Source organism: Arabidopsis thaliana, assembly GCF_000001735.4.
Source record: "Arabidopsis thaliana chromosome 1 sequence".
NCBI lineage: Eukaryota > Viridiplantae > Streptophyta > Magnoliopsida > Brassicales > Brassicaceae > Arabidopsis > Arabidopsis thaliana.
Window position 1 is genome coordinate 11,140,399 of NC_003070.9, and position 15,186 is coordinate 11,155,584.

General features: G+C 37.7%; 4 protein-coding genes, 1 long non-coding RNA gene and 1 pseudogene across 8 annotated transcripts; 3 read left to right on the forward strand and 3 right to left on the reverse strand.

Moving 5' to 3' along the window:
• Nucleotides 1–72: 72 nt before the first annotated feature.
• AT1G31175 (cytochrome C oxidase biogenesis Cmc1-like protein) lies at nucleotides 73–2,318 on the forward strand. Of its 2 annotated transcripts, NM_001332947.1 has the most exons (3): nucleotides 73–1,438; nucleotides 1,528–1,563; nucleotides 1,658–2,318. In NM_001332947.1, the coding sequence occupies exon 1, from the start codon at nucleotides 151–153 to the stop codon at nucleotides 505–507; it is 357 nt and encodes a 118-aa protein (NP_001321341.1). In that variant the 5' UTR covers nucleotides 73–150; the 3' UTR covers nucleotides 508–1,438; nucleotides 1,528–1,563; nucleotides 1,658–2,318. The 2 variants fall into 2 exon arrangements, with proteins under 2 accessions (NP_001321341.1, NP_683340.2); NM_148499.3 differs by having other exon boundaries at nucleotides 1,528–2,318.
• Nucleotides 2,063–4,319, reverse strand: IMD3 (isopropylmalate dehydrogenase 3). Of its 2 annotated transcripts, none has more exons than NM_001332948.1 (8): nucleotides 3,870–4,319; nucleotides 3,689–3,800; nucleotides 3,453–3,617; nucleotides 3,292–3,378; nucleotides 3,096–3,212; nucleotides 2,892–2,999; nucleotides 2,601–2,807; nucleotides 2,063–2,513 (listed from the first exon to the last, which is right to left on the reverse strand). In NM_001332948.1, the coding sequence occupies exons 1-8, from the start codon at nucleotides 4,262–4,264 to the stop codon at nucleotides 2,445–2,447; spliced, it is 1,260 nt and encodes a 419-aa protein (NP_001322636.1). In that variant the 5' UTR covers nucleotides 4,265–4,319; the 3' UTR covers nucleotides 2,063–2,444. The 2 variants fall into 2 exon arrangements, with proteins under 2 accessions (NP_001322636.1, NP_174403.1); NM_102856.3 differs by having other exon boundaries at nucleotides 2,264–2,513; nucleotides 3,870–4,252.
• Nucleotides 4,320–4,373: 54 nt separating this feature from the next.
• IMPL1 (myo-inositol monophosphatase like 1) lies at nucleotides 4,374–6,532 on the forward strand. Its single transcript, NM_102857.2, has 9 exons — nucleotides 4,374–4,762; nucleotides 4,946–5,013; nucleotides 5,124–5,257; nucleotides 5,356–5,444; nucleotides 5,545–5,602; nucleotides 5,668–5,720; nucleotides 5,813–6,025; nucleotides 6,112–6,213; nucleotides 6,304–6,532. Exons 1-9 carry the CDS (start codon nucleotides 4,463–4,465, stop codon nucleotides 6,400–6,402), a joined length of 1,116 nt encoding a protein of 371 aa, NP_564376.1. The 5' UTR covers nucleotides 4,374–4,462; the 3' UTR covers nucleotides 6,403–6,532.
• Nucleotides 6,525–7,149, reverse strand: PP2-A9 (phloem protein 2-A9; the record flags this gene model as incomplete). The annotated part of the gene is made up of 2 exons (NM_102858.2): nucleotides 7,017–7,149; nucleotides 6,525–6,921 (listed from the first exon to the last, which is right to left on the reverse strand). The coding sequence occupies exon 2, from the start codon at nucleotides 6,918–6,920 to the stop codon at nucleotides 6,525–6,527; it is 396 nt and encodes a 131-aa protein (NP_174405.2). The 5' UTR covers nucleotide 6,921; nucleotides 7,017–7,149.
• On the forward strand, nucleotides 6,609–6,854 carry AT1G06423. The gene has a single exon (NR_139081.1). It is a non-coding gene; the product is annotated as an other RNA (long non-coding RNA).
• A 706-nt stretch (nucleotides 7,150–7,855) lies between the features above and the next one.
• Nucleotides 7,856–12,103, reverse strand: AT1G31210 (annotated as a pseudogene; the record flags this gene model as incomplete). Its single annotated transcript has 1 exon — nucleotides 7,856–12,103.
• Between the last annotated feature and the right edge of the window lie 3,083 nt (nucleotides 12,104–15,186).

The window sequence follows — 15,186 nt, forward strand, 5'->3', positions numbered from 1 at the left end:
GTATTTATAACATATTCAATTTTAAATTTAGCATTAATTTTTTAATAAATTTAATTTGATATTTTGAATTTGTTTAATTATTTTGTTTTTATATAATGATATAATGTGTGTTAAAAAAGTGGGTTTGACTCTATTAACAAAGAGATAAATATGGGCTTACAAAACAAAAGCCCAAACCCAACTAGTGAGTTACATCGTGAGATGAGACGGATTCACACCGGAAAAATCAGAGAGATTCCGATGAAATCTTGCGATCGGTTGGAGGAAGCGTTGTTGCAGTGCCACCGTCGGATGCCGGAAGGACCGGCAAGGAGATCCGGTTGCAGACATTTGAACAAGGCGTTTGCGGAGTGCGTGGTGGCGGAGGCTTGTCCGGAGGAATCAGAGGCGGTGAGGTCTCTTTGCTCTAGCGGCGGAACAAGCCTTAAGCGTAAACAGTGCGAATACGCTCAGCTTTCACTTTCTCTCTGTCTCTCTCGCCATCAGCGAGAGTTTGAGCAGCGTTAGATACGGTGGTTTTGTTGTTGTTGTCGGCGAAAGGTTATTTTGGATCTTGTGAGCTACGTAATTGGTAAAATTAGGGTTTTAAAATTCTGATTCTTTTTTCTGCATCTGTTGGAGATAGTAAGGATGGATATTTCTGGGAATTTGAATATGTTCATCATCAAATGGCAGAAGAATGATTTAAGGAAGGTTGTGAATTTTTGTTGAATCTGTAGTAATCCTTTATATGGTTTTGGTATAATGAATTGTGTAATCAAGAATCCGTTATTCAGATTTCTATAAGCTGCTCTGAACTGAAGCAGGAGCCATTGTGGTGGAATCATTTCCTTTTGTTAGCTACTTTCAAGTTTTGGCAGCTGTTGTTGGATTCAGAAATAAGGCTGTTTCTGTTTTTGTGTAAGATGTTAGATTCAATGAGGTTTCGAGTGTGATCAATCAACAGCCTCAGGTCTATTGGTTACTACCAGAAGTTTTGGTTGTTTGTCTCAGCTTCAGCATCTTGACTTGACGTTCAATCATCTGACTGGAACTTCATCTCGGTTCTTGTTCTCTTTGCCAAACATTAGTTACTTAGACTTTGCATCTAACAAGCTCAGTGGGAAGCTACAGCATAATCTGACCTGTGGAGGCAAACTTGGATTTGTCGAATAACAGATTAATTGGGACCCCTCCCCGTTTCTTTTCCATTATTGGCAGTCATGATCAGCATCAAGAATTCGTAATCGAAGAGGCTGAAACTGAGGGAAAACAGTTCCAAGGAAGAAAGATTGGGATTTTGGTTGCTGTCCTTGGTGGAGATGTATTTGTTCTTGTGTGTATAAACCGCTGCTCTTGCTGTTGTTCAAGAGAAAGGTCAGTGCCTCAAACTCGGCTTAAGGTTGTGACAGAGATAACTCACACACCAGTCTCTCCTCCGAAGTTCTTGCTAGTGCAAGTGAGTAACTTTGACTCAAATTGTAGACCTCCGCCTGGTGGCAATTGTCTTTCAGGAATTTAATATCCTTGTACGACTTCGTCTTGCAGGGTTAATCTCTCAAGCAGCAAAGCTAGGTGCACAAGGTGTGCCCTCATTCCGGTCATTTTCTTTTGAAGAGTTAAAGGAAGCCACAGACGATTTCGATTCATCACGTTTCTTAGCTTTGGAATTATGCAGGAAAATGGCTAAAACAGAGGGCGATGTGTACAACTTTGGATTCATACTTCTGGAATCTCTGATAGGACCAGTACCTACTACAAAAAGGAGAGGCCTATCTTCTCAACGAAATGGTATCATATAGGGTAAAGAAAAGAAGCAAATCTTCATCATTGTTAATAGCTGTTGCTGCAATGTTGTATTTGCAGACGTCATTTGGGAGCCAAGACTGTCGACAGAAAATAGGAAGTCCAACGGTCCTAACAACAAGCTCGCAGGAGTCTTTACCCAATTGCCATCTCAATCGCCAATAAATGTGTTTTGCTTGAACCTTCTGCAAGACTTCCTTTAAAGATGTTCTCTGGAACTTACCATATGCAGCTCAAATGCAGTCTGCCGCAGACGCTGAACGCAAATCTGATAAGTCGTCGTGAATCCAAAGGCTAACCTGATGATTGATAGTTGTTTTCGGATTTATAAATGTTATGTTTTATAAGTTTGGTTTTTCAGTAGAAAAATGTAATACTCTAGCGGCTAAAAAACATAGTTTCTTGTCTCTCTTGAAACTTTATTCGTTTAACAAATATTGATTGAAGAAGATGTTGAGTTTTGTAGTTGGCGAGAACTTCTCAATCTTCAAGAACAAGGTACTGAGGCAGGAGACTTGTCAAATGTTCTTGGAGAATTTTGTCTTTGAATTGCAGAATCGATCCCAAATATTTTATTATTATAAAAGCTACAAGAATACAGTTTCTAATACATGTATTAGCAAAAAAGTAACAGTAAAACCAAGGGCTACACACTTTTCTTAAACAGGAACTTTGGAGTCCACTGATTTGAGAACCTCCTCACCCATTTCCTTGCATCCCACCAGTTTCTGCATTTTCAAAACACAAAAAGACTTCTTTAAGTATATTGTCATTAACTTATACAAAACAAAAGACAGAAATCATCATACACATACATTTCCGGGGGAGTAGATGTCTCCGGTTCTGAAACCTTTGTTCAGAGCATCCACGACCGCGTCTTCAATCATCTTTGCAGCCTTTTCTTCTCCAAGTCCATACTTGAGAAGCATCGCCGCACTGAGAATGGTGGCCAATGGGTTTGCCTTGTCTTGTCCAGCTATATCTGGTGCTGAACCATGTATAGGTTCAAAGAGTCCAGGTCCCTAGTTTTCATCACAAGTTTAACAATCAATATATGATAATAATAAACAGAGGAACCTTGAAATATTAGATTTAGTCTTACTTACCGATTCACCAAGACTTGCAGATGGAAGCATCCCAATGCTACCAGTGATCATTGAAGCTTCATCAGACAATATATCACCAAAAATGTTATTGGTGACGATTGTGTCAAACTGCAATAATGTTTTTAAAAATGCCGTGAGTACTACAAGTTCCACTTCTGTGTTAGCTTAATCAACGGCTAAGCTTTATATATGCGCGAAGATCACCTGTTTCGGGTCACGGACAAGCTGCATCGCAGCATTATCGACATACATATGTGATAGTTCAACATCTGGATATTCAGAGGCTAAAGCTGTTACTCTTTTCCTCCACAATATTGATGCCTATACGAAACAAAACAAAAAAATAATTGTATAACGAAAAACACACAAGAGTGGAGTGGAAAAACAATTCAAAACATACATCCAAGACATTGGCTTTGTCAACAGAACACAGCTTGCCACGCCTTTTCCTAGCAGTCTCGAATGCAACACGAGCAATTCTGTCAATCTGAAGAAGATAAAGCAATGCATTAATACACATACATTGTCACAGAGCAGCAGATTGTGAAGAGTAAGTAGTACCTCGTGAGCAGCGTAGATCTCTGTATTAAAACCGACTTCTTCGCCATTTTCGTTGATCGTAATGCCTCTTGGCTCTCCAAAGTAAATACCTCCAGTGAGCTCCCTTACAATCATCATATCAACACCTTGTGCTACTTCTTTCTTCAGTGTGGAAGCATCAACTAGCTGAACAAGCAAAAACAGAAAAATTTGAGTATATTTACAACTAGAAAGCAAAGTGATAAGCAAATCAATACCTGTGGTAAAACTGTAGCAGGTCTCAAATTAGCAAAGACATTGAGATCTCTTCGAATGTTAAGCAGACCCATCTCAGGTCTCAGATGTTTCTCATTCTTGTCCCATTTGTACCTGAACAAAAAATCATCATAAAGAGAATAAATTTGCTGAAGAAACAACACACACACGCATTACACATACCCTCCGATAGCTCCAAGAAGAATGGCATCAGACTGTTTAGCAGCAGTGGAAGTTTCCTCCGGCAATGGAACTCCGACCAAATCCAAAGCTGCTCCGCCGAAAGGCATCTCCTGGAAATCAAACTCTAGTCCTTGGAGAAATCCAGCTTTCTGAAGCACATTCTTAGCAACAGATATAACTTCTGGACCGATACCATCGCCGGGAAGCAGAGTGATGTTATACCGTTTTTTCACCGGTGAAGCGGCGGCGCACCTAATTCGATACGGCGCACGAAACTTATGATCGGTGAGAGAACTGTATCTTCCCGGTATGATCTCCAGACGGATGTTAGTTTGCAAAAACGCCGCCATCTTTTTTTCGAGTTTAGGGCACCACCATCGGCAAAAACTAACCATTTGAGTATACTACAGAGACCGGTTATCTCTGGTTATTTGTTAACCTGATTTTGGTTCAATGTTCTCATTAATTTCAATTTTAAGTTCTATCAGCTTTTTGGACTCTCTCATGTCCACCATCCGTTCACTTGGCCGCGTTCATATAAACCAAAAACCGAACAACAACAAAAATTCGAAAATTCTCCGGCGACACCAACAATGGGAAGGTCTCTAATATTCTCTGGAAACATGTCATTGAGAATCTCTCACTTACCCAGATCATCTCTTCCGCTGCAAAACCCAATTTCAGGCCGGACAGTGAACAGAACTTTCCGATATCGGTGTACGAGGATTTTGTCTAATAGCTTCAAGTCCACAACGAGACTTCAAACCAAAGCTGTTCTGTCTGAGGTTTCTGATCAGACGCGATATCCCAGAATCGGCGCTAAAACCACCGGAACTATATCTCCGGCACACCTCCTTGAAGTCGTTGAACTCGCCGCTAAAACCGGCGCTGAGGTTCGAAATTTCATGTCTGTAGAATACAATATCTGAATTTATGTTTATTGGAAACAAAAACTCTTGATGAGACTTGAAATTGTGTTCAATGGTACTAGAATCAAGTTCTTGGGTTCGTAGGGCACAACTGCACAAGGAGAATAATAACAAAACTAACTTGAATTGAATCATCTGGTTTGTTAGGTGGTTATGGAAGCTGTAAATAAGCCAAGGAATATTACTTATAAAGGTCTCAGTGACTTAGTAACTGAGTAAGGACTTCTTCACCTTTTAAAATTGTTAGCTTGAGGTTTTAACTATGTTCATGTTGACTTGATTGGTTGAAGCTATTAAAGTTTTAGTACTTTTGATGAATTTGCAGTACTGATAAAGCAAGCGAGGCTGCTATTTTGGAAGTAGTGAAGAAGAATTTTAGTGATCATCTTATTCTTGGTGAAGAAGGAGGTATCATCGGCGATTCGTCTTCTGATTACCTCTGGTGCATTGATCCTCTAGGTTTAGCTCTCTTTACAAATCTCATTGCTTTCTTTTCATGTGTTTGTGTGGAATCTCTGAGATTTTTAGTATTAGTCTCTTAATTCCTTTATGCATAGATGGAACTACAAATTTTGCTCATGGATATCCCAGTTTTGCTGTTTCCGTCGGTGTTCTGTATCGTGGAAATCCCGCCGCTGCTTCTGTGGTAAATCCAATATATACTTGCACAAACCAGCTAATGCTTGTTAGTTCCTATTTGCTGATTCTTTGGTCAGTAGGATTAACAACAAAATCTCATCATGCAGGTAGAGTTTGTCGGTGGTCCGATGTGCTGGAACACTCGAACCTTTTCTGCAACTGCAGGTACTATGTGACAAGCTTATGTTTGGCTATATATCTAAATTTTGTCTAACTAGTTCACTTCTTAGGTGGTGGAGCATTGTGTAACGGGCAAAAAATTCATGTCAGTAAGACCGATGCTGTAAGTAACTTATCAAGAATCCAATTTTAAGTTTCGACATGGTGTGTTCAATGGTTTTGGTTTATTAGATATTTATTCGGGTTTGAATGAAGGTGGAGAGAGCACTTCTTATCACAGGGTTTGGTTATGAACATGATGATGCATGGAGCACTAACATGGAACTGTTCAAAGAGTTTACTGATGTGAGTCGGGGAGTGCGAAGACTCGGTGCTGCTGCAGTTGACATGTGTCATGTTGCACTTGGGATTGCGGAATCATATTGGGAGTACCGTTTAAAGCCATGGGACATGGCTGCTGGTGTTCTTGTAGTCTTCTTCATCCTTCTTGTTGTTTTTTTCTTACTAAAGTACTTAAGTTGTAGAGCTTAATCCATGTCAGAAAATGGACACAGATAGTTGAGGAAGCTGGAGGAGCTGTGACTCGGATGGACGGAGGGAAGTTTTCTGTGTTTGATAGGTCTGTTTTGGTCTCCAACGGCGTTCTTCACCCCAAGGTTTCATGAACTGTTCATACTTTTATCAATGCTTTTAATCTGTTGTGCTTAGAGATCAGGTCTCACATATTTTTTGTTTAATCGGTGTAGCTTCTGGAAAGAATTGCACCCGCAACTGAGAATTTGAAGTCGAAAGGAATCGATTTCTCGTTATGGTTCAAACCGGAAGATTATCATACAGAGCTTTAAGACTTGTTCAAGAAAGGTATATAAGATTACATTGTTATGATCTAAAGCTCTTATATTTGAACTGAAACGAGGTATAAGATTTGCGTTCGGATTATGAAAATCAATAATGATCATATTCCCCCTTACACTTCTTGAACAAAGGCTTCGTGGATCAACAGACCTGTCTTCCATCGTCCAGTCCACACCTCATACAGACCAAACTGAAGCTTAGTATCTTGGTTAAGCGCTGTGGGACTAACCAAGATTTCAAACAGGCCATCGGACTCGTCAGGTATATTGACGGGTTCTGATCCACCTTTCAGTATACCAAAGTTCTGGCTAACGGATTTGATTCTTTTCCACACTGTCTTGCCTTTCTTCCCGATTTTAGCAGACATGAAAACAGGGGCTTTGTCCCAACCGGTCGCATCCGGTTTAAACGAGATTTTAAAACCGATTCGATATGTTTTCCCGGGTTCAATCTTGTCGAATGAACCGGTTACTTCTAACCAACTCACCATCTTCAGCTCAGCAGGCATCCTAAAACCAACAATCAAATGAATCAGTTTAAGATTTTTGGTATCAGTAAACCAAAGTTGGGTTTATCGGTTAAGTCGGAATGAATCGGATGATACCTTGGTTCTTTAGGGATAACCCAATATCTCGAGTCACCTCCCCAAACAAAGTTAAGACCACTCGGTTGTGAAATCCATGCTTTTCTATTGTTCTGCAGAATTTAACAAGGAAAATACAAAAGCAAGATAAAACATTTTTAATCAAAGTTTGGTGATTTCATTTAAAAAGATGTTGCAAATTATCTTCAATAGCAAAGAAAAGAAACTCACATCTTGTTCCATTTTGGAGTCTGCCTTATGATGCGAACTCTTTTGTGAAGACATTTCTTGATTTGCCTTTTTTACAGTAGAGAAATAACAAAACCATATCTCTCGAAATGAGCTTTATGTAGAGTATTTATTTTCTCATGTCAAAAATTCAAAGTAAGATTGTGACAGAAGAAGGAAAAATAAGTAATTTACACAAAATCCTGACTTTTCTTTCGTTGGAGGGACAAAGTTAATAAAAATGCTTCAACGGCCAACGAGAGGGAAAGCATATATCCACAACTTGTTGGTCTTAATGTGAATAAAGAATCTGAGAATCAAACAGAGCAATTAAATGACATAAATTTTCTTCAAGTGCCAAGCTTATTCTTTCCTTCTCTTTTTTCCATTTTCTTTTGGACTCATAATCATTTTACTCATTTACTCAAGTTGTATCTCTTTTATAATAATCTCATTATTCACTCATTGCTGAAACGATTAGAGAAAGTTTCAAGCTTTTGGTAAAAAAATCGTTTCTTTCTCAATAATTACATTAGGGTTTTACACTACTCTTTTATAGACATTGTAGAAGGAGCTAGATATGGAACAGTCTAGAATATGGCAGATGCTGTGTAGCTGGCTATGGTGAGTCATCAGGCAAAACGCCCCTCCTCTGTACGATCGTTGCTCTGTTTTGAGCTGGAGTCTATTTTGTCTTCTTCTATTTGACTGGGCTGAGATGGGCCTTTTGTTGTTGTTGGGCCGGTTACTTGTTTGTTGCTCACACTCCCCCTCAAACTTGGAGTGGGTGAACCAGACACACCAAGTTTGCTCCTGAGATCAACAAATGCTCGGCGTGGAAGTGACTTTGTAAACACGTCAGCTAATTGAAAGGTAGCTGAAATGTGTTGTGTTTCGATCAGACCGAGTGCGACCTGCTCCCTGATGTAGTGATAATCGGTATCAAAATGTTTTGAACGATTGTGGAGAGCCGGATTTGCAGATAGGTACACTGCGGAGAGGTTATCACAGTAAACTTGTGTAGGAAGATATTGGGGAATGCCGAGATCTCGCAGTAAGAAAGAGATCCAAGTAATTTCTCGTGCTGCATAGGTTAGAGCTCTGTATTCTGCTGCGGTAGAGGAATTAGACACTGTAGGTTGTCGTTTTGCCGACCAAGAGATCAAGTTGGAGCCTAACAAGATGCAGAATCCAGTAGTAGACCTTCTAGTATTCTTGCAGCCCGCATGATCGCTATCACTGTAGGCAGAAAGAGTAAGAGTAGAGTTCCTTTTTATTGGCAAACCCATTCCAATTGTCCCTTTGATGTACCGTAGTATCCGTTTGAGCAGTCCGAAGTCAGAGGTTGTAGGGGAGTGCATTCTCTGACAAATAAAATTGACAGCAAACTGAATGTCTGGACGTGTGATGGTAAGATACTGCAGTTTTCCCGCAAGGCTTCGAAAATAGGTTGGTTCTGCAAATAGCTCAGAATTGAGGTTGTCCAATTGTTGTGGTAGAGGAGTTGGCATGGGGTTGCAATCACTCATTCCTGCCTGTTGTAAAATGTCTGTCGCATAAGCCGTCTGATGTAGAAAGAGACCATTAGCATAATCTTCAATTTGAATACCCAAGAAATAGCGAGGTGGACCAAGATCCTTCATAGAAAACCGATTCTTGAGAGCTTGTAGAAGATCTTCTAAGAGAGATTGATCACTGCCAGTCAACAAAATGTCGTCAACATATAACAGTAAATAGAGTATTTTTCCATCTTGATGACACACAAATAATGAGGGGTCCGATTTACTGCAGACAAATCCATAATCAAGAAGAAAGTTGCTGAAAGTATCAAACCATGCCCGTGGCGCTTGTTTCAAACCGTAGATGGCTTTCGTGAGACGACAGACATGAGTGGGTTTCTGAGGATCAATAAAACCTGAGGGTTGGTACATGAAGACCGGTTCTTGCAGCTCACCGTGTAAGAAGGCATTGGAGACATCAAGCTGCTTAATAGGCCAACCTTTTGATGTTGAGACATCAAGAACAAGACGAATTGTTGCTGTCCGAACCACAGGACTGAACGTTTCTAGATAGTCCACCCCTTCCTCTTGATCGAAGCCCTTAGCCACTAGACGAGCTTTCAGTTTATCGATTGAGCCATCCGGGTGAAGTTTGGTTTTAAAAACCCACTTGGAGCTTAGAATATTCATATCATCAGTTGGAGGAACCAACGACCATGTATGCAACATATGGACCCGGTTAATCTCCTCATGTACTGCTTCATTCCAACCAGGATGCTTCATAGCGGATGCAAGGGTTTTTGGTTCAGCAGTATTCATTCGAGAGGTGATGAGAGCATACCTCGTGTTTGGCTTTTGAATTCCTGCCTTTGATCTTGTGGTCATTGCATGAGAATTGATTACTTGTTCTTGATTTGCAGCAATCTCTTCTGCTACTGGATTCACTTCTTCATCACTTCCTTCATTATTAGAGGTAGGTTCAGGATCTGTCAGTTGTTCTGTAACTTGAGATCCTGCATATGTATTAAGATCAATCGGTTTAGAAAACAATTGGACTGGAGCTGCAGGTACTGAAATCTCACTGATCTTGTTATGTTGCCAAGCTTGAAGAAGAGGTGTTGAGTACTGAGGGACTAGAGATTGATACTTTTCCTTGAATGGTAGTTCAGACTCATTGAAGATAACATTTCTTGAGATATAGACCTTGCCTGTTGGAGGGTAAAAACAGCGATATCCCTTATATTGGCTGTTATATCCAAGGAACACACATTGCAAGGAGCGCGGATCGAATTTGTTTTGAGCGAGAGGTCTGAGACAAGGATAACATGCTGAACCAAACACACGGAGAGATGAATAGTCTGGCTTTTCCCCAAATAACGCTTCATATGGACTCAAATTCTTCAAGACAGAGGATGGTAAGCGATTAATGATGTAATTGGCAGTGAAGAAGGATTCTACCCAAAACTTCTGAGGTGTATGACTATGAAAGAGCATAGACAATCCAAGCTCCACAAGATGTCTATGTTTTCGTTCGGCCAATCCGTTTTGCTGTGGGGTATAGGGGCATGAGATTCGATGATGGATGCCATGCTCACTGAGATGTGTTTTTAACTTGTTGCTCACAAACTCTCCTCCTCCATCACTCTGAAATACTTTGATCTTAGTGTTTAGCTGGTTCTCTACCAACTTCTGAAACGAAATAAAAACTGAGAGAAATTCTGACTTGTTGTGCAAAGGATAGAACCAAGAGTATCTTGAATAATCATCAACAAAAATAGCATAATATTTGAGGCCTTGGTTGGATACAACTGGAGAAGGACCCCATAAATCACAATGAATCCGATCTAGAGGATGTAAAACACGAGAATCTGAAATTAAAAATGGTAGTCTTGAACTTTTCCCCATCTGGCAAGGTTCACAAACTGGAGATGTTCTGCTCTTATTTATCTGAATCGCCTTGCTGTTTTGAAGGTGCTGGAGAGCCTTAGAATTTGCGTGTCCAAGTCGGTGATGCCATACTTCCTCTGTTGCTGCACACTGACGGTTTGAATAAAGAGCCACAAACTCTTGATTCTCCAACACATAGAGCCCATTTCTACGAGGACCCGTGGTTACCACTTTCTGTGTTTGTAAATCGATTATGCAAACCTTATTAGCATCAAAGTAAACACCGCAAGGATAGTCATCACACAACTTTGACACAGAGAGAAGAGATTTTTGTATATTTGGAACAACCAAGACTTCATTTAAAGGAATCTTACCATTTGAGGATTTGATAGTGGTAGATCCAGTGTGAGTAATCGGGAGATAAGTGCCATCGCCAACCAAGACAGCATCATCCCCTTCGTACTCTGTTGCAGACTGAAGTCCATTGGTCGATGATGTTACGTGAGCCGTCGCAGCTGAGTCGGGATGCCATTCCTTGCCTGTATCATCTGAGACCCGGAGAGTAGAAAAAGCTTGTATTTCAGCCTGGTAATTGTTATCAAACCGATTGTAACACTTGAGAGCAGTGTGACCAGTGCGACCACATATCTGACACACCGGTCTTGGACCTGAAACTTGTGGGGAGGATTGATGTTGGGAAAACCCTCGTCCACGAGTTGAGTAGCCTCCTCTGCCTTTATTTTGACCAGAACGTCCTCTTCCTTTTTGATTGGGGTTGTATTGAGGAGATCCAGACTCAGATCTTTCAATGTTGAAGGCAAGGTGAGGAGTAACAGATGCCGCTTCTTCATATGATTGTAGCTTACTGTCAAAGCCTTGAACTTCTGAGACAACATCATTGAAAGTTGGAGTCGGAAGCTTGCTGAGAGAGCTTTGAATCACCGTGGTGATGGGGTCATAGTCACGACCAAGACCGTTAAGAAAACCAAAAATTTTCATTGATTCATCGACTGGCTTGCCAATGGAGCTGAGAGCGTCGCAGATGGTCTTGAACTCTCGGCAGTAGACAGAGAAAGGCTTTTCCTTTTTGGAGAGAAGCTGGAGATTCTGACGAAGTGAGAACTCACGAGCAACACTGCTTTTGTTGAAGTTTTCAGCTAGAGACACCCAAATTTGACGAGAGGTGCTTAGATTGTGAACATGACCAAGGACTTCTTCAGACAACGTGCCAAAGAGCCATGACCGAACTAACTGATCGGTACAGAACCAAGATTCATACAGAGGATTGGGTTCCTCGGAGGTGACTTCGCCATTGACGACAAGGCGAGACTGAGATGGTGCATTGACGGCGCCATTAACAAAACCTATGAGTTTTTGACTCGATAGGAGAGACTCGAATTGAGTTTTCCACAAGAGGTAGTTACTGTCTGTGAGTTTGAGAGTAACAGAACTTGTAACATGAACATTATCTGGAAAAGGGTATGAGGTCGCCATTTGAAATACCTGTTAAGGCTACAAAGGCTCTGATACCATGAAACGATTAGAGAAAGTTTCAAGCTTTTGGTAAAAAAATCGTTTCTTTCTCAATAATTACATTAGGGTTTTACACTACTCTTTTATAGACATTGTAGAAGGAGGTAGATATGGAACAGTCTAGAATATGGCAGATGCTGTGTAGCTGGCTATGGTGAGTCATCAGGCAAAACGCCCCTCCTCTGTACGATCGTTGCTCTGTTTTGAGCTGGAGTCTATTTTGTCTTCTTCTATTTGACTGGGCTGAGATGGGCCTTTTGTTGTTGTTGGGCCGGTTACTTGTTTGTTGCTCACAATTGCCATTTTCTTATTTACAAACAATGTAACTAGGGTGTATGTCGTTTATATTTGTCTTAGTTATTTGTTTTTGATTTGCAAATCTCTAAATTCTATCAATCTGTTTTTTTTTTCTTCTAATTTTCAATATTTTTTCTATGAGTAAATTATTATATCAACTGTTTCTAAAAATTATCTAATCATGGTATGTCTTAGTTATTTGCTTTTAGATTGAATTACATATTAATTAGATAACAAAAATGGTATCGAACTTCCACCATTGGTTCAAAAAGAAGGTACCACTACAAAAAAATTAATATGCTTAACATAATTTACTTATTAAGTTAGCCCTTTTTAAAAGTGAAATTCTAATTATATAATTGCTTGTAAAATTAAGGGTTTTGTGCAAAAAAAACTAAAAGTTGTTCTTTTTTGTAACTTTACCCTTCACGTCAAAAAAATGTAAAATTATCATATGAAATCTAAAATAATATACAATATAGCTTTTCTAATTGTTAATTTTTAAAATTTTGATAAATAATATATGTACATTATGTGATTATGAAAACGTTTATAGTATATGTAAAGTTAAGAAAAATGGGTTATATATTATTGCATATTATTTTGGATTTCATATATTTATTTTGTATTTTTTAGACGTAGAAGGTAAAATTACAAAAATAGAAGAGTTTGAGAGGGTTTTTTTTTACACACCCCTATATATAATAACACTAGATATTGACCCTCGGTACACCGCGGGTTGATTATTTGCGTTAGAAATTAAATTATTATTTTTATTTAATATTATCCATATTTAATATCAAGTTATATTTTGAATTCATCATTTTACATTTTATATCTATTTACTTTTGATGTTATATTAGTATTTGTTTGGTTTGATGTTGTTTAGTTTAGAAAAATCTTTTTATTATACACATCATTTATATAGAGTGTGTATTTTATGGTACGTAATTATGTGTTTGTTATATAATACTTTTTTTTGTTAAAAGTAAAAGTATTATAACTACCTAAAATGTATATGTAGATATGGATATGACCCGCGGTACACTGCGAGTTAATTTTTTTATGACAAAATTTAAGTTGTAATTGTTTTATTAATATTGTTTGTTTGTTTTTCTTAAATTGTATTTTGATTGTTAGTTCTAGAATTTCACCCACTGTATACCGTCTATATTAATATAGACCAAAACCCGTCCTACCGTATAACAATTTTCCGTATAATTGTATAATTTTTTTTTTTTTTTTTTTAATTATATTCCTGTATAATTATATTTTGATTGTTTATTTTAGGATTTCACCCATGTTATACATCTTGTATTAATATCGACCAACCCGTGCTACCATATAATATGTCCCGTCAAATTGAACACCATATTTTTTTTTTTTTTTTTTTTGAAGATTAGCTGAAGATATAACATATTAATTTGGTTTTTTTTTTGAAGATTAGCTGAAGATATAACATATTAATTTGTCTTATTTAAATATAGATATATATCTATGTATTATTTAGTGTATGATTAGTATTGTTTAGGTTTCAATATTTAAAATTTAGATACGAAACATACAGTTCATTAAGTAACGATGTAGCAGATTTTAAAAATTGATTTTTTTTGGTTTTAGGATTTTAGTATGAAAATATTAAAAGTATATAGGAAATGGTATGTACGTGAAATAAAGAATTATTTGTTTTTTTTTTGTTCCATATATACTAAATATTATTAAAAATCTGTATAATATCTTGTATTTAAAATTTAAAATCTAAATAATTAGTGCATTATTCTAGCTGAGATTGATCCGCAATATACGACGGGCTGTTTCTTAAAAATTTTTGTTATTTATAAACTTATGATTTTGTTGTATATAAAATTAACCAATTTATTGTGTATGATTTTTAATTCGATGTAACTCTTATATTTAAAGTATAGTATTATTTAGCTTTATTATGGCTGAATATTTATATGAATATGTTTTTGACCTGATCCATCAAAATCAAGAGGTTTTAACCCCCATGGCAAATATTTAGTTTTTGTACTTTAGATTTTAAAAATAAAATTTAATATATGATTATTATTTTTAGATCAAAGTAAATATAGTAATTTTAGGTTCTATTTTATAGTCAAAGTTCTAAACCATTCACGTTTGTTTAACTATTATTTTATTTTTTTCAACGAAAAAACTTTATTGAATAAAGATTATTAGGTCCGATCATAATACAACATATCATAAATCTAAATCAAAGGACTCAAACAATCCGAGAAAAACATAGAATCTATCTAACCTTTTTCTGCCAACAAATGAGCTAACTGATTACACGATATTTTAGTAAAAGAGAAAAAGATATTTCTAAACTTGGTTGCCCAAAAGTGAATATTTTTGCGTAAGGCTTCGGTAATGAAGTCCACCGTAAGAACCTTGATGATGTTGATGAGCGCTTCAGAGTCTCTATTTTTGATAAATTGATGTATAGCAGTCAGACCACACTTGATGCATTGACATTAGTAGAGCTTTAGCTTCAGCTTCCGGTGGGGTACGTACGGCTCCCCATCTTTTTGCTTCACCTTGACATGTATATTTAATTTTTTACTTACATAAACTTCTTTACAAAATAAAAAAAAACAGAACCGCAAATACAACAAAATTAAACACACGTATATATACACACAAACGTTCATATATGAATATCTAAATAGTTTGGAACAATAATACACAGGTCGTTACCAAAAAGAAAAAAGAAATACACAATTCTC

What these genes read in the sequence shown, in the direction of transcription:
- AT1G31175 (NM_148499.3), top strand. Translation starts at nt 151, where the DNA reads ATGGGCTTACAAAACAAAAGCCCAAACCCAACTAGTGAGTTACATCGT.
- IMPL1 (NM_102857.2), top strand. Translation starts at nt 4,463, where the DNA reads ATGGGAAGGTCTCTAATATTCTCTGGAAACATGTCATTGAGAATCTCT. An exon ending in CTGGTGCATTGATCCTCTAG is followed by an intron (nt 5,258 to 5,355) that starts GTTTAGCTCTCT and finishes CTTTATGCATAG; the next exon opens with ATGGAACTACAAATTTTGCT. An exon ending in ACGGCGTTCTTCACCCCAAG is followed by an intron (nt 6,214 to 6,303) that starts GTTTCATGAACT and finishes TAATCGGTGTAG; the next exon opens with CTTCTGGAAAGAATTGCACC.
- IMD3 (NM_001332948.1), bottom strand. Translation starts at nt 4,264, where the DNA reads ATGGTTAGTTTTTGCCGATGGTGGTGCCCTAAACTCGAAAAAAAGATG. An exon ending in CTGCTACAGTTTTACCACAG is followed by an intron (nt 3,618 to 3,688) that starts GTATTGATTTGC and finishes TTGCTTGTTCAG; the next exon opens with CTAGTTGATGCTTCCACACT. An exon ending in ACAAAGCCAATGTCTTGGAT is followed by an intron (nt 3,213 to 3,291) that starts GTATGTTTTGAA and finishes TGTTTCGTATAG; the next exon opens with GCATCAATATTGTGGAGGAA.